The sequence below is a fragment of the Heptranchias perlo genome, chromosome 11, assembly GCF_035084215.1.
Source record: "Heptranchias perlo isolate sHepPer1 chromosome 11, sHepPer1.hap1, whole genome shotgun sequence".
NCBI lineage: Eukaryota > Metazoa > Chordata > Chondrichthyes > Hexanchiformes > Hexanchidae > Heptranchias > Heptranchias perlo.
The window spans coordinates 838,362-856,662 of NC_090335.1; the positions used below are offsets into that span (position 1 = coordinate 838,362).

Genomic DNA, 18,301 nt, shown 5'->3' on the forward strand with positions numbered 1-18,301 from the left:
CAGTCTCACACACACACAGTCGCACACACACACAGTCTCACACACACGCACAGTCTCACACACACACACAACACAGTCTCACACACACACACACAGTCTCACACACACACAGTCTCAAACACAAACACAGTCGCACACACACACACACAGTCTCACACGCACACACAGTCTCACACACACACACACGCACAGTCTCACACACACACACAGTCTCAAACACAAACACAGTCGCACACACACACACACAGTCTCACACGCACACACAGTCTCACACACACACACACGCACAGTCTCACACACACACACAGTCGCACACACACACACAGTCTCACACGCACGCACAGTCTCACACACACACACACAGTCTCACACACACACACGCACAGTCTCACACACACACACGCACAGTCTCACACACACACACACACACAGTCTCACACACACACACACGCACAGTCTCACACACACACACAGTCGCACACACACACAGTCTCACACACACGCACAGTCTCACACACACACACACACACAGTCTCACACACACACACACGCACAGTCTCACACACACACACAGTCGCACACACACACAGTCTCACACACACACACACAGTCTCACACACACACAGTCGCACACACACACACACACACAGTCTCACACACACACACACGCACAGTCTCACACACACACACAGTCGCACACACACACACAGTCTCACACACACACACACAGTCTCACACACACACACACGCACAGTCTCACACACACACACAGTCGCACACACACACAGTCTCACACACACACACACACAGTCTCACACACACACACAGTCGCACACACACGCACAGTCTCACACACACACACAGTCGCACACACACACACAGTCTCACACGCACACACACACAGTCTCACACACACACACAGTCTCACACACACACACAGTCTCACACACACACACACACAGTCTCACACACACACACAGTCTCACACACACACACACAGTCTCACACACACACACACACAGTCTCACACACACACACACAGTCGCACACACACACACAGTCTCACACGCACACACACACAGTCTCACACACACACACACGCACAGTCTCACACACACACAGTCGCACACACACAGTCTAACACACACACACACAGTCTCACACACACACACACGCACAGTCTCACACACACACACACGCACAGTCTCACACACACACACAGTCGCACACACACACAGTCTCACACGCACACACACACAGTCTCACACACACACAGTCGCACACACACACACAGTCTCACACACACACACAGTCTCACACACACGCACACACACACAGTCTCACACACACACACAGTCTCACACACACACACAGTCTCACACACACACACAGTCTCACACACACACACAGTCTCACACACACGCACACACACACAGTCTCACACACACACACACAGTCTCACACACACGCACACACACACAGTCTCACACACACACAGTCTCACACACATACACAGTCTCACACACACGCACACACACACAGTCTCACACACACACACAGTCTCACACACACACACAGTCTCACACACACGCACACACACACAGTCTCACACACACACACACTCTCACACACACGCACAGACACACAGTCTCACACACACACACAGTCTCACACACACGCACAGTCTCACACACACACACACGCACAGTCTCACACACACACACAGTCGCACACACACACACAGTCTCACACGCACACACACACAGTCTCACACACACACACAGTCGCACACACACACAGTCTCACACACACACACAGTCTCACACACACGCACACACACACAGTCTCACACACACACACTGTCTCACACACACACACAGTCTCACACACACGCACACACACACAGTCTCACACACACACACAGTCTCACACACACACACAGTCTCACACACACACACGCACAGTCTCACACACACACACACACGCACACACACACAGTCTCACACACACACACAGTCTCACACACACACACAGTCTCACACACACACACACAGTCTCACACACACGCACAGTCTCACACACACACACACTTTGCAGTAGGAGTCTGTGGATAATGATAAGAAACAGGAGCCGTGGTTGATTTTTTACGCCCTAGCCGGGGGCACTGAGGCCAATTCTTGAACCCTTGATATGGGGCCAGCCATCATCACAGACCATGGATCAAACCTAGGATTTAGTACTATCTTGGGGTGTGTTTATCCAGCACGCAATTGGCAGGGGGAGCTGCACATTTCAATTAGAATCAGAGAATCATAGAATGATACATTAGAGAGGGAGGCCTTTTGGCCCATCGTGTCTGTGCCGGCTCTGTGAAAGATCTATCCAATTACTCCCACTCCCCCGCTCTTTCCCCATATCCCTGCAAATTTTCCCCCTTCAAGTATTTATCCAATTCCCTTTTGAAAGTTATTATTGAATCTGCTTCCACCGCCCTTTCAGGCAGTGAATTCCAGATCATCACAACTCACTGCAAAACATTTTTTTCATCCTGTGGGTCTGTGCCCACTCTCCCCGCACCAGTCACCACTCCGTCATCCTGTGGGTCTGTGCCCACTCTCCCCGCACCAGTCACCACTCCGTCATCCTGTGGGTCTGTGCCCACTCTCCCCGCACCAGTCACCACTCCTTCATCCTGTGGGTCTGTGCCCACTCTCCTGGCACCAGTCACCACTCCGTCATCCTGTGGGTCTGTGCCCACTCTCCCCGCACCAGTCACCACTCCTTCATCCTGTGGGTCTGTGCCCACTCTCCCCGCACCAGTCACCACTCCGTCATCCTGTGGGTCTGTGCCCACTCTCCCCGCACCAGTCACCACTCCGTCATCCTGTGGGTCTGTGCCCACTCTCCCCGCACCAGTCACCACTCCTTCATCCTGTGGGTCTGTGCCCACTCTCCCCGCACCAGTCACCACTCCGTCATCCTGTGGGTCTGTGCCCACTCTCCCCGCACCAGTCACCACTCCGTCATCCTGTGGGTCTGTGCCCACTCTCCCCGCACCAGTCACCACTCCTTCATCCTGTGGGTCTGTGCCCACTCTCCCCGCACCAGTCACCACTCCTTCATCCTGTGGGTCTGTGCCCACTCTCCCCGCACCGGTCACCACTCCTTCATCCTGTGGGTCTGTGCCCACTCTCCCCGCACCAGTCACCACTCCGTCATCCTGTGGGTCTGTGCCCACTCTCCTGGCACCAGTCACCACTCCTTCATCCTGTGGGTCTGTGCCCACTCTCCCCGCACCAATCACCACTCCATCATCCTGTGGGTCTGTGCCCACTCTCCCCGCACCAGTCACCACTCCTTCATCCTGTGGGTCTGTGCCCACTCTCCCCGCACCAGTCACCACTCCTTCATCCTGTGGGTCTGTGCCCACTCTCCTGGCACCAGTCACCACTCTGTCATCCTGTGGGTCTGTGCCCACTCTCCCCGCACCAGTCACCACTCCGTCATCCTGTGGGTCTGTGCCCACTCTCCTGGCACCAGTCACCACTCCTTCATCCTGTGGGTCTGTGCCCACTCTCCTGGCACCAGTCACCACTCCTTCATCCTGTGGGTCTGTGCCCACTCTCCCCGCACCAGTCACCACTCCGTCATCCTGTGGGTCTGTGCCCACTCTCCCGGCACCAGTCACCACTCCGTCATCCTGTGGGTCTGTGCCCACTCTCCCCGCACCAGTCACCACTCCTTCATCCTGTGGGTCTGTGCCCACTCTCCCCGCACCAGTCACCACTCCTTCATCCTGTGGGTCTGTGCCCACTCTCCCCGCACCAGTCACCACTCCGTCATCCTGTGGGTCTGTGCCCACTCTCCCCGCACCAGTCACCACTCCTTCATCCTGTGGGTCTGTGCCCACTCTCCCCGCACCAGTCACCACTCCGTCATCCTGTGGGTCTGTGCCCACTCTCCTGGCACCAGTCACCACTCCGTCATCCTGTGGGTCTGTGCCCACTCTCCCCGCACCAGTCACCACTCCGTCATCCTGTGGGTCTGTGCCCACTCTCCCCGCACCAGTCACCACTCCTTCATCCTGTGGGTCTGTGCCCACTCTCCCCGCACCAGTCACCACTCCGTCATCCTGTGGGTCTGTGCCCACTCTCCCCGCACCAGTCACCACTCCGTCATCCTGTGGGTCTGTGCCCACTCTCCCCGCACCGGTCACCACTCCGTCATCCTGTGGGTCTGTGCCCACTCTCCCCGCACCAGTCACCACTCCGTCATCCTGTGGGTCTGTGCCCACTCTCCCCGCACCAGTCACCACTCCGTCATCCTGTGGGTCTGTGCCCACTCTCCTGGCACCAGTCACCACTCCGTCATCCTGTGGGTCTGTGCCCACTCTCCTGGCACCAGTCACCACTCCGTCATCCTGTGGGTCTGTGCCCACTCTCCCCGCACCAGTCACCACTCCGTCATCCTGTGGGTCTGTGCCCACTCTCCCCGCACCAATCACCACTCCTTCATCCTGTGGGTCTGTGCCCACTCTCCCCGCACCAGTCACCACTCCGTCATCCTGTGGGTCTGTGCCCACTCTCCTGGCACCAGTCACCACTCCTTCATCCTGTGGGTCTGTGCCCACTCTCCCCGCACCAGTCACCACTCTGTCATCCTGTGGGTCTGTGCCCACTCTCCCCGCACCAGTCACCACTCCGTCATCCTGTGGGTCTGTGCCCACTCTCCCCGCACCAGTCACCACTCCGTCATCCTGTGGGTCTGTGCCCACTCTCCCCGCACCAGTCACCACTCCTTCATCCTGTGGGTCTGTGCCCACTCTCCCCGCACCAGTCACCACTCCTTCATCCTGTGGGTCTGTGCCCACTCTCCCCGCACCAGTCACCACTCCTTCATCCTGTGGGTCTGTGCCCACTCTCCCCGCACCAGTCACCACTCTGTCATCCTGTGGGTCTGTGCCCACTCTCCCCGCACCAGTCACCACTCCGTCATCCTGTGGGTCTGTGCCCACTCTCCTAACACCAGTCACCACTCCGTCATCCTGTGGGTCTGTGCCCACTCTCCTGGCACCAGTCACCACTCCGTCATCCTGTGGGTCTGTGCCCACTCTCCCCGCACCAGTCACCACTCTGTCATCCTGTGGGTCTGTGCCCACTCTCCCCGCACCAGTCACCACTCCTTCATCCTGTGGGTCTGTGCCCACTCTCCTAACACCAGTCACCACTCCGTCATCCTGTGGGTCTGTGCCCACTCTCCTGGCACCAGTCACCACTCCTTCATCCTGTGGGTCTGTGCCCACTCTCCTGGCACCAGTCACCACTCCGTCATCCTGTGGGTCTGTGCCACTCTCCCCGCACCAGTCACCACTCCTTCATCCTGTGGGTCTGTGCCCACTCTCCTGGCACCAGTCACCACTCCGTCATCCTGTGGGTCTGTGCCCACTCTCCTGGCACCAGTCACCACTCCGTCATCCTGTGGGTCTGTGCCCACTCTCCCGCACCAGTCACCACTCCGTCATCCTGTGGGTCTGTGCCCACTCTCCACGCACCAGTCACCACTCCTTCATCCTGTGGGTCTGTGCCCACTCTCCTGGCACCAGTCACCACTCCTTCAACCTGTGGGTCTGTGCCCACTCTCCCCGCACCAGTCACCACTCCTTCATCCTGTGGGTCTGTGCCCACTCTCCTGGCACCAGTCACCACTCCGTCATCCTGTGGGTCTGTGCCCACTCTCCTGGCACCAGTCACCACTCCGTCATCCTGTGGGTCTGTGCCCACTCTCCCCGCACCAGTCACCACTCCGTCATCCTGTGGGTCTGTGCCCACTCTCCACGCACCAGTCACCACTCTTCATCCTGTGGGTCTGTGCCCACTCTCCTGGCACCAGTCACCACTCCTTCAACCTGTGGGTCTGTGCCCACTCTCACACCGACCCACCAGTCACCACTCCTTCATCCTGTGGGTCTGTGCCCACTCTCCTGGCACCAGTCACCACTCCGTCATCCTGTGGGTCTGTGCCCACTCTCCTGGCACCAGTCACCACTCCGTCATCCTGTGGGTCTGTGCCCACTCTCCTGGCACCAGTCACCACTCCTTCATCCTGTGGGTCTGTGCCCACTCTCCCCGCACCAGTCACCACTCCGTCATCCTGTGGGTCTGTGCCCACTCTCCCCGCACCAGTCACCACTCCTTCATCCTGTGGGTCTGTGCCCACTCTCCTGGCACCAGTCACCACTCCTTCATCCTGTGGGTCTGTGCCCACTCTCCCCGCACCAGTCACCACTCCTTCATCCTGTGGGTCTGTGCCACTCTCCTGGCACCAGTCACCACTCCGTCATCCTGTGGGTCTGTGCCCACTCTCCTGGCACCAGTCACCACTCCGTCATCCTGTGGGTCTGTGCCCACTCTCCTGGCACCAGTCACCACTCCTTCATCCTGTGGGTCTGTGCCCACTCTCCCGCACCGAGTCACCACTCCGTCATCCTGTGGGTCTGTGCCCACTCTCCCCGCACCAGTCACCACTCCTTCATCCTGTGGGTCTGTGCCCACTCTCCCCGCACCATACACCACTCCTTCATCCTGTGGGTCTGTGCCCACTCTCCTGCACCAGTCACCACTCCTTCATCCTGTGGGTCTGTGCCCACTCTCCGCACCAGTCACCACTCCGTCATCCTGTGGGTCTGTGCCACTCTCCTGCACCAGTCACCACTCCTTCATCCTGTGGGTCTGTGCCCACTCTCCCCGACACAGTCACCACTCCTTCATCCTGTGGGTCTGTGCCACTCTCCCGCACCAGTCACCACTTCCCGTCATCCTGTGGGTCTGTGCCCACTCTCCGCACCAGTCACCACCACTCCGTCATCCTGTGGGTCTGTGCCCACTCTCCTGCACCAGTCACCACTCCTTCATCCTGTGGGTCTGTGCCCACTCTCCCTGCACCAGTCACCACTCCTTCATCCTGTGGGTCTGTGCCCACTCTCCCCGCACCAGTCACCACTCAATCCTGTGGGTCTGTGCCCACTCCCGCACCAGACACCACTCCGTCATCCTGTGGGTCTGTGCCCACTCTCCTGGCACCAGTCACCACTCCTTCATCCTGTGGGTCTGTGCCCACTCTCCTGGCACCAGTCACCACTCCTTCATCCTGTGGGTCTGTGCCCACTCTCCCCGCACCAGTCACCACTCCTTCATCCTGTGGGTCTGTGCCCACTCTCCCCGCACCAGTCACCACACCTTCATCCTGTGGGTCTGTGCCCACTCTCCCGCACCAGTCACCACTCCGTCATCCTGTGGGTCTGTGCCCACTCTCCCCGCACCAGTCACCACTCCTTCATCCTGTGGGTCTGTGCCCACTCTCCTGGCACCAGTCACCACTCTGTCATCCTGTGGGTCTGTGCCCACTCTCCCCGCACCAGTCACCACTCCGTCATCCTGTGGGTCTGTGCCCACTCTCCCCGCACCAGTCACCACTCCTTCATCCTGTGGGTCTGTGCCACTCTCCCCGCACCAGTCACCACTCCGTCATCCTGTGGGTCTGTGCCCACTCTCCTGCACCAGTCACACTCTTCATCCTGTGGTCTGTGCCCACTCTCCCGCACCAGTCACCACTCCTTCATCCTGTGGTCTGTGCCCACTCTCCCCGCACCAGTCACCACACCTTCATCCTGTGGTCTGTGCCCACTCTCCTGGCACCAGTCACCACTCCGTCATCCTGTGGGTCTGTGCCCACTCTCCCCGCACCAGTCACCACTCCGTCATCCTGTGGTCTGTGCCCACTCTCCTGGCACCAGTCACCACTCCTTCATCCTGTGGGTCTGTGCCCACTCTCCCCGCACCAGTCACCACTTCCGTCATCCTGTGGGTCTGTGCCCACTCTCCTGGCACCAGTCACCACTCCGTCATCCTGTGGGTCTGTGCCCACTCTCCCCGCACCAGTCACCACTCCGTCATCCTGTGGGTCTGTGCCCACTCTCCCCGCACCAGTCACCACTCCTTCATCTGTGGGTCTGTGCCCACTCTCCCCGCACCAGTCACCACACCTTCATCCTGTGGGTCTGTGCCCACTCTCCCGCACCAGTCACCACTCCGTCATCCTGTGGGTCTGTGCCCACTCTCCCCGCACCAGTCACCACTCCTTCATCCTGTGGGTCTGTGCCACTCTCCTGGCACCAGTCACCACTCTGTCATCCTGTGGGTCTGTGCCCACTCCCCGCACCAGTCACCACTCCGTCATCCTGTGGGTCTGTGCCCACTCTCCCGCACCAGTCACCACTCCTTCATCCTGTGGGTCTGTGCCCACTCTCCCCGCACCAGTCACCACTCCGTCATCCTGTGGGTCTGTGCCCACTCTCCTGGCACCAGTCACCACTCCTTCATCCTGTGGGTCTGTGCCCACTCTCCCCGCACCAGTCACCACACCTTCATCCTGTGGGTCTGTGCCCACTCTCCTGGCACCAGTCACCACTCCGTCATCCTGTGGGTCTGTGCCCACTCTCCCCGCACCAGTCACCACTCCGTCATCCTGTGGGTCTGTGCCCACTCTCCTGGCACCAGTCACCACTCCTTCATCCTGTGGGTCTGTGCCCACTCTCCCCGCACCAGTCACCACTCGTCATCCTGTGGGTCTGTGCCCACTCTCCTGGCACCAGTCACCACTCCGTCATCCTGTGGGTCTGTGCCACTCTCCCCGCACCAGTCACCACTCCGTCATCCTGTGGGTCGGTGCCCACTCTCGCACCGCACCACTCCTCATCCTGTGGGTCTGTGCCCACTCTCCTGGCACCAGTCACCACTCCGTCATCCTGTGGGTCTGTGCCCACTCTCCCCGCACCAGTCACCACTCCTTCATCCTGTGGCCTGTGCCCACTCTCCCCGCACCAGTCACCACTCCTTCATTCCGTGCCAGTCTTCTGTGCCTCCGATATTCCAACCAATCCATTGGTTGTAAAACACTTTGGGACATTCTGTATAAGATGCTATATAAATGTAAATTAATTCTTTTTTTTACAATTTCCAAAACTGTGATTGGACCATCAACACTGGTACAGGTAAATTCAACTTCATAAGTTCAGGTTGTCCCAAAGTGCTTAATACCAATGATGTGGGTTTGAAGTGTAGTTACTGTTGTAATGTAGGAAATACTTTCTTTCGATGCTTTCAGCAAAATAAATGAATCTTTAAGGGAAAGGTTCCAGCTCTTTTGTTTTGGCGTTTGCAGGAATTTCCTGAGCACGTACCATTGAATGGTAGTGAGAACCAATTTCTTAACTTGGGTTGGCTTTGTGTGATTGTACACACCAGCAGGACCCTGACCCGTTCTTACAGTCATGGTTCACAGGGAATCTACGGCTGGAATTAATGCACAGTTTTAGTCAGTGTGAATTAAGTACAGGATTGCACATAAGCTACAACTGCCAGACAAAATGAGTAATCTTTGGAATTCTCTACCCCAGAGGGCTGTGGAGGCTGAATCAAGACTGAGATCGATAGATTTTTGGACTCTAGGGAATCAAGGGATATGGGGATCAGGCGGGAAAGTGGAGTTGAGGTCAAAGATCAGCCCTGATCTGATTGAATGGCGCAGCAGGCTCGAGGCCTAATCCTGCTCTCTGTCCTTAAAATACTAGTTTATTTAGCGCTACCAACCAACTACAGAGACAGACATTGGCAATTTCACGAAACCGCTCCTGTGGCAGGAAATATTTAAATTAGCAAAATGTAAAAACTTTCTTGTGACCTTGAGATGTAACTGATTTTGACCATTTCAGTGCCTTGCTGCACCACGCAGATTGCATGTACATTTCTTTTTATCAGTTCTTGGGATGTGGGCAACACTGGGTAGGCCTCTCGTTTTTTATTCATTCTCAGGATGTGGGCGTCCCTGGTGAGGCCAGCATTTATTGCCCATCCCTAATTGCCCTTGAGCCGCCTTCTTGAACCGCTGCAGTCCGTGTGGTGACGGTTCTCCCACAGTGCTGTTAGGAAGGGAGTTCCAGGATTTTGACCCAGCGACGATGAAGGAACGGCGATAGATTTCCAAGTCGGGATGGTGTGTGACTTGGAGGGGAACATGCAGGTGGTGTTGTTCTCATGTGCCTGCTGCTTTTGTCCTTCTAGGTGGTAGAGGTCGCGGGTTTGGGAGGTGCTGTTGAAGAAGCCTTGGCGAGTTGCTGCAGTGCATCCTGTGGATGGTACACACTGCAGCCACTGTGCGTGGGTGGTGAAGGGAGTGAATGTTTAGGGTGCTGGATGGGGTGCCAATCAAGCGGGCTGCTTTATCTTGGATGGTGTCGAGCTTCTTGAGTGTTGTTGGAGCTGCACTCATCCAGGCAAGTGGAGAGTATTCCATCACACTCCTGACTTGTGCCTTGTAGATGGTGGAAAGGCTTTGGGGAGTCAGGAGGTGAGTCACTCACCACAGAATAACCAGCCTCTGACCTGCTCTTGTAGCCACGGTATTTATATGGCTGGTCCAGTTAAGTTTCTGGTCAATGGTGAAGGTTCTCCCACAGTGCTGTTAGGAAGGGAGTTCCAGGATTTTGACCCAGCGACGATGAAGGAACGGCGATATATTTCCAAGTCGGGATGGTGTGTGACTTGGAGGGAACATGCCGGTGGTGTTGTTCCCATGCGCCTGCTGCCCTTGTCCTTCTAGGTGGTAGAGGTCGCGGCCTCTGGATTACTAGTCCAGTAACATAGTCACTATGGTACGGTACCCATATTTTCAAGTCAGGATGGTGTGTGACTTGAAAAGGAACTTGGAAGTGATGGTGTTCCCATTTTATTGTAATAATTTATCAACTGGCAATAAATTTAAAAAAAGCTTTGGTAATGGTTTCAGTGGATTTAAGTAATGGTCAGAACTGAGGAGCAGCTGGATTGCATTATGTGTTACCTCTGGCAGAAAATGTTATTCCACAGACTTTAGCAACTAATGGAAAAAAAGGTTTATTCTCCTGTCAGCAAGCTAAGTCTAGGATTCCAGGAAGAATATTCACACACTTTTATTAAAGTCAGGCACAAATAAACTGCTCCCCCTCAGTAATAACATCCCCACCTCAAATACTTTATCAATTGTGCAGACACTGCGAGCAGGAAGTTGCCATCTTCATTTGATATTCAGCTCAAATAAATTAACTGCACTCAGAGCATCCCACGGAGCTGAGAAACTGCAATTGATTTTTTTAAAATTGACATCTTTTAAAAAAATCGTACAAGAAGTTCAGAGTAAGTGGGCTGGAAATTGGGCCGTGTAGCGCTCGTTGTTTCGGTGCGATGCAGCCTCCCGAAATACCAAGATGGATTCTTGGATGCACACGCACATTTACAGCGTGACGTGCGCCAGATGCCATCTTGGTATAGGAGTTAGCGCATGAGTTAATCCCGAACGCTGGAAGCATGTAAAGTCGGGAGAAAATGGCTGCAAACAGTGTGCAATGCTGGACCTTAACGCTCAACTCAACGCACAGTCTTATCCCCGACCATCTGAACGTTTCTTACAGCGCCTGAACGACCCCCTCAACCAGCGCTATTTAAAGGGGCCATGCAGCTGTTGCAGGTTAGTTGCTGGATTATTGCTTCTGGCTGCTGGAGGAGTAGGAAGTGTTTTTTGAAGCTCCCTATTCTTATTGAGAGTTCCTACACTACTTTTGAGAATGGTTTGGGGTATTGCCTCACGAGTCGGAAAGTTACAACCCTGGTGGAACAACATTCCTGCCAACCATGGGCGGTCTGCTAGGGTTCTCGCTGGGCAGTGAGCATGACTGGGAGAATGCAGAGAGGCCACGCCCAGCAGGTCAAACTGTGAGGAGACGGAGGACGAGGAGGCGCAGGGCACTGAGCAGGAGGCCCGACCCAATGAGGGCCTACAGGGATCAATTCTCCTCCCTCAACACGACCGAGGAGGATTGCATCCGACGCCTGAGGTTCACCAAGGAAGCCGTGACCGAGATCTGTCAACTGGTGCGGCCACAGCTGCAGCCTCAGAGCAGGGTGAGGACAGCATTGCCTGTGGCTGTGAAGGTCACCGTGGTGCTGAATTTCTACAGCTCAGGAGCATTTCAGGCCTCTGCTGGCGACATGTGCAACATCTCGCAGTACGCAGTGCACTGCCGCATAAGGGAGGTCACAGACGCACTGAACCAGATGAGGAACAGGTTCATCACCTTCCCTCTCCACAGAGACAATCAGAACGAGCGAGCACGGGGGGTTCACCCGCATCGCTGGCTTCCCCACGGTGCAGGGTGCCATGGACTGCTCACATATTGCCCCGCGTGCCCCGCACATCAACTCGGCCGTCTTCGTCAACCGAAAGGGCTTCCACTCCCTCAACGTGCAGCTGGTGTGCGACCACACGCATCGAATCATGGAGGTTGATGCCCGCTACCCATGGAGCAGTCACAATGCCTTCGTCATTCGGCAGTCCAACGTGCCAGCTATCTTTCACCCGACTCGGCAAGTCAAAGGCTGGCTACTGGGCGACAAGGGCTACCCCCTCATGACATGGCTCATGACTCCGGTCAGAAATCCACGCACATGTGCACAGCAGGCCGACAATGAGAGCCATGCTGCCACATGCAACATCGTGGAGCACACCATTGGCCTCCTCAAACAACGCTTCTGCTGCCTGGACTGGTCTGGAGGAGCCCTGGAGTACTCCCCTGAGTGGGTGGCCAGATTCGTGGTGGTCTGCTGCATGCTGCACAACCTCGCCATCATGAGGGACCAGCCTTTGCCATCAATGATTGGAGAAGATCCTAAGCCAGAGGTGGAGGAGAAGGAGGAGGAGGAAGAGGCTGAGGAGCAGGAGGAGGAGGGGGTGGAGTCGGAAGAGGAAGTGGAGGAAGACGCAAGGGTGCAGCAGGAACCACACGCCTTGTCTGCAAGGGCTGTGCGTGCTCGCCTGATCCGTGCCCGCTATCAATAATTAGAACTACATCCCCCAACTCACCAACTGTCCTACATTCCCCACTTTTCCCCTCCCACAAGACAATCAAATCACCCTCCATCGGATTACACATTGATATCCCTCTCAGCTCATTGCATGAATAAAAACCACCACCAAATGCAAATTCAAAGTCACATTTATCAATGAATAAATGAAATTATGCAAACAGAACAGAACTATTCATCCTTGTGCATTCCCTTAGTGCCTGTTGTCCGTGTGCAAATGCAGCAGTCAGACCTTGGATGGCAGATGTTTGTGCTGCAATGGAAGCTGTGACATCAGTCATCAGACGCTGCATCATGGTGGGTTCCACAGGTGCACTGATGGAGGTGACCACCCGTTCCATGTTGGAAAGGATGGGCTCCAAGCTCTGCGCAAAGCCCTGCGCCAAGTTGGAGCTGGACTCCTCCATGCCCCTTCTCATTATGCACAGGCTTTCTGGCAGGCTTTCCAGTGCCCCAAACATTTGTTGGTGTAGGCCCATCAGCGTCTTCTGTAGCCTGGCCCATCGAAGTCCTCATCTGACTCCTCTGCAGCAGAACTAGTGAGCGACCTCGCCCTCCGGCGAGCTGGCACCTGTGGTATCCGATCCCCCCGTCCCGGCTCCTGTGCACTTGTGCTCAGTGTCTCACCACATGCCGATCCCTCCTCTAACCCAACCTCTAAAGGACGCGCAAAGTCAGTCTCTGAGCTGGTGGAAGCAAGTGTCAGATCGAGTGACGGTGTGGTTTCAGTGTCCTCCTCCTCCTGCTCCTCCTCCTCCTCCTCCTGCTCCTCCTCCTCCTCCTCCTGCTCCTCCTCCTCCTCCTCCTCCTCCTGCTCCTCCTCCTCCCCCCTCCTCCTCAGGTGCCGCCACGTGTTCTTGGGTATCTGATTGATTGCTGCTGAGAAGAGGACACCAATCAGAGCTCACCTTTAGTAGTTACATTTCCTACAAACCAATCAGTTCTCCAAAAAGACCTGGTGATCACACGGTCCCCATGAGTGTATCCTGCTCCCCATAAACAGATCAACAACAGACACCAATAAGCTCTCCAGAAAGAACCTGGAAAAAGTGGGCAGTGAGCAGACACAATATATTTTTTTATTTGCTCATGGGATGTGGGCATCGCTGGCGAGGCCGGCATTTATTGCCCATCCCTAATTGCCCTTGAGAAGGTGGTGGTGAGCCGCCTTCTTGAACCGCTGCAGTCCATGTGGTGACGGTCTGGTGAAGGTTTAATATGGATATTGGAGAAACCGTTAATTTAATCTAGTAAGGAATAGTCAGCTTGGGTCAGTTGGTAACACTGTAGTTCAGAAGGTTGAAGGTGCATAATCTAGAGTGACACCCAGTGCAGCACTGAGGGAGAGCTCAGAAGATACATTAAACTGAGGTCCTATCCACTTGTCCTGGAGGTTCTGTGAATGTTACAGATCCCACGCTGAATTCAAAGTCCAGAGTTCTCCCACATCCGAACTGACATTCATTCCTCAAATAGGAACACCAAAAATATCACTTCAAAGCAATTCATTATATGTGAGGCACATGAGAGACGGAATGAGGTGTTATTATAAAAGCAAGTATCTCTTTCGAACACAGCTGAATCGAGCACAGAAAATTAAAATACTACACCCTTTTACAAATTGTTTTTCTCACAACAATTTATTCTGAAGCTACTACTGTATCGGATAAAATTCCTGCATCAGGAGATAATAGCGTAAGAATTGCTGTTGGTCCACTATTGATGGGGTTAACTGAGTTTTTATCGGACACAAAGAAAGCTGCTTGACATGGTTTTACAGTTTCCTGAACTGTGCACTTTAACCCCCACACAGAAGACCACTGAATGAAGCAGAGAAACAATCATCCTGATTCCCAGCTGTGAACTGCAATTACAAGCCATTTAAACAGCTGGAGGAGTACCCGGGCTAGCCAGGACAGATGTTAACTATGGAACAGAGCACAACAGTGCAATGAAAGCTAGTATTCTGACCAGGAAAGGAGTCAGTGATAGAAGGGGCACACAGTATGGGACTGGTACGTTCTCTCAAATACCTAACCCAGCAAGCATGAGGAGATGGCAGAAAGTGTCCAGGACCCGACAGGAGCTGGAAAGACAACCAGATCTCACGAAAGCTGCTATGGTAAGTCAACAGTGCTGCTCTACATGACCAGAACCTGGCCCAACTACACATACAAAAAAAGCCTTTTAATGTTGGAAGATGCTAAGCAGCGAGATAGTTCGAGGGGCCAGCTTGACGCAATCCAAACCAGTGACTCATTTCAAAGAGGCCACAGCAGAAATCATTGGTTGTGAGAGCATCGAGAGAGTAAGGAATGGTGGAGCTGGAGGCTTTCACTGAGTTCAGGGTTTGGACAATAAAGTTCACATCATAAACTCAAATAAAAGCAGAATACCCCGGGTACTGGGAACCAGAAATAAAAACAGAAAATGCTGGAAACACTCAGCAGGTCAGGTAGCATCTGTGGAGAGAGAAACAGAGTTAACATTTCAGGTGGATTACCTTTCATCAGAACTGGGAGAAGTTAGAGGAGTAAGACTGAGGGGTATAAAGCTCGGGGGAAGGGGCCGAGTGTAAAGCTCGGGGGAAGGGGGTGAGTATAAAGCTCGGGGGAAGGGGGTGAGTGTAAAGCTCGGGGGAGGGAGCCGAGTGTAAAGCTCGGGGGAGGGGGGGTGAGTATAAAGCTCGGGGGAAGGGGGTGAGTGTAAAGCTCGGGGGAAGGGGGTGAGTGTAAAGCTCGGGGGAAGGGGCCGAGTATAAAGCTCGGGGGAAGGGGCCGAGTGTAAAGCTCGGGGGAAGGGGGTGAGTGTAAAGCTCGGGGGAAGGGGGTGAGTGTAAAGTTCGGGGGAAGGGGGTGAGTATAAAGCTCGGGGGAAGGGGGGTGAGTGTAAAGCTCGGGGGAAGGGGGTGAGTATAAAGCTCGGGGGAAGGGGGTGAGTGTAAAGCTCGGGGGAAGGGGGTGAGTGTAAAGCTCGGGGGAAGGGGGTGAGTGTAAAGCTCGGGGGAAGGGGGTGAGTATAAAGCTCGGGGGAAGGGGGTGAGTGTAAAGCTCGGGGGAAGGGGTTGAGTGTAAAGCTCGGGGGAAGGGGCCGAGTGTAAAGCTCGGGGGAAGGGGGTGAGTGTAAAGCTCGGGGGAAGGGGCCGAGTATAAAGCTCGGGGGAAGGGGGTGAGTGTAAAGCTCGGGGGAAGGGGGTGAGTGTAAAGCTCGGGGGAAGGGGGTGAGTGTAAAGCTCGGGGGAAGGGGGTGAGTATAAAGCTCGGGGGAAGGGGCCGAGTGTAAAGCTCGGGGGAGGGGGCCGAGTATAAAGCTCGGGGGAAGGGGGTGAGTGTAAAGCTCGGGGGAAGGGGGTGAGTGTAAAGCTCGGGGGAAGGGGGTGAGTATAAAGCTCGGGGGAGGGGGGTGAGTATCAAGCTCGGGGGAGGGGGGTGAGTGTAAAGCTCGGGGGAAGGTGGTGAGTATAAAGCTCGGGGGAAGGGGCCGAGTGTAAAGCTCGGGGGAGGGGGGTGAGTGTAAAGCTCGGGGGAAGGGGGTGAGTATAAAGCTCGGGGGAAGGGGGTGAGTATAAAGCTCGGGGGAAGGGGGTGAGTGTAAAGCTCGGGGGAAGGGGGTGAGTGTAAAGCTCGGGGGAAGGGGGTGAGTATAAAGTTCGGGGGAAGGGGGTGAGTATAAAGCTCGGGGGAAGGGGCCGAGTGTAAAGCTCGGGGGAAGGGGGTGAGTATAAAGCTCGGGGGAAGGGGCCGAGTATAAAGCTCGGGGGAAGGGGCCGAGTGTAAAGCTCGGGGGAAGGGGGTGAGTGTAAAGCTCGGGGGAAGGGGGTGAGTGTAAAGCTCGGGGGAAGGGGGTGAGTGTAAAGCTCGGGGGAAGGGGGTGAGTGTAAAGCTCGGGGGAAGGGGCCGAGTGTAAAGCTCGGGGGAGGGGGTGAGTGTAAAGCTCGGGGGAAGGGGGTGAGTGTAAAGCTCGGGGGAAGGGGGTGAGTGTAAAGCTCGGGGGAAGGGGGTGAGTGTAAAGCTCGGGGGAAGGGGGTGAGTGTAAAGCTCGGGGGAAGGGGGTGAGTATAAAGTTCGGGGGAAGGGGGTGAGTATAAAGCTCGGGGGAAGGGGCCGAGTGTAAAGCTCGGGGGAAGGGGGTGAGTATAAAGCTCGGGGGAAGGGGGTGAGTGTAAAGCTCGGGGGAAGGGGGTGACTGTAAAGCTCGGGGGAAGGGGGTGAGTGTAAAGCTCGGGGGAAGGGGGTGACTGTAAAGCTCGGGGGAAGGGGGTGAGTGTAAAGCTCGGGGGAAGGGGGTGAGTGTAAAGCTCGGGGGAAGGGGCCGAGTATAAAGCTCGGGGGAAGGGGGTGAGTGTAAAGCTCGGGGGAAGGGGGTGAGTGTAAAGCTCGGGGGAAGGGGGTGAGTATAAAGCTCGGGGGAAGGGGGTGAGTATAAAGCTCGGGGGAAGGGGTTGAGTGTAAAGCTCGGGGGAAGGGGGTGAGTGTAAAGCTCGGGGGAAGGGGGTGAGTGTAAAGCTCGGGGGAGGGGGTGAGTGTAAAGCTCGGGGGAGGGGGTGAGTATAAAGCTCGGGGGAAGGGGGTGAGTATAAAGCTCGGGGGAAGGGGCCGAGTGTAAATCTCGGGGGAGGGGGTGAGTATAAAGCTCGGGGGAGGGGGGTGAGTGTAAAGCTCGGGGGAAGGGGGTGAGTGTAAAGCTCGGGGGAAGGGGCCGAGTGTAAAGCTCGGGGGAAGGGGCCGAGTGTAAAGCTCGGGGGAAGGGGGTGAGTATAAAGCTCGGGGGAAGGGGGTGAGTATAAAGCTCGGGGGAAGGGGGTGAGTGTAAAGCTCGGGGGAAGGGGGTGAGTGTAAAGCTCGGGGGAAGGGGGTGAGTGTAAAGCTCGGGGGAAGGGGGTGAGTGTAAAGCTCGGGGGAAGGGGCCGAGTGTAAAGCTCGGGGGAAGGGGGTGAGAATAAAGCTCGGGGGAAGGGGGTGAGTGTAAAGCTCGGGGGAAGGGGGTGAGTGTAAAGCTCGGGGGAAGGGGGTGAGTGTAAAGCTCGGGGGAGGGGGTGAGTATAAAGCTCGGGGGAAGGGGCCGAGTGTAAAGCTCGGGGGAAGGGGGTGAGTATAAAGCTCGGGGGAAGGGGGTGAGTGTAAAGCTCGGGGGAAGGGGGTGAGTATAAAGCTCGGGGGAAGGGGGTGAGTGTAAAGCTCGGGGGAGGGGGTGAGTATAAAGCTCGGGGGAAGGGGGTGAGTGTAAATCTCGGGGGAAGGGGGTGAGTGTAAAGCTCGGGGGAAGGGGGTGAGTGTAAAGCTCGGGGGAAGGGGGTGAGTGTAAAGCTCGGGGGAAGGGGGTGAGTGTAAAGCTCGGGGGAAGGGGGT

General features: G+C 55.7%; 1 protein-coding gene across 1 annotated transcript in view; it reads left to right on the forward strand.

The window, feature by feature from the left end:
• LOC137327529 (soluble guanylate cyclase 88E-like) overlaps positions 1 to 13,493 on the forward strand; it is a 127,693-nt gene extending 114,200 nt beyond the window's left edge. The window contains exons 8-9 of the mRNA XM_067993430.1: positions 12,244 to 12,455; positions 13,427 to 13,493. Of these exons, the coding sequence (XP_067849531.1) occupies positions 12,244 to 12,455; positions 13,427 to 13,493 (279 nt within the window). The remainder of the gene's footprint in view (positions 1 to 12,243; positions 12,456 to 13,426) is intronic.
• The last annotated feature ends 4,808 nt before the right edge of the window (positions 13,494 to 18,301 follow it).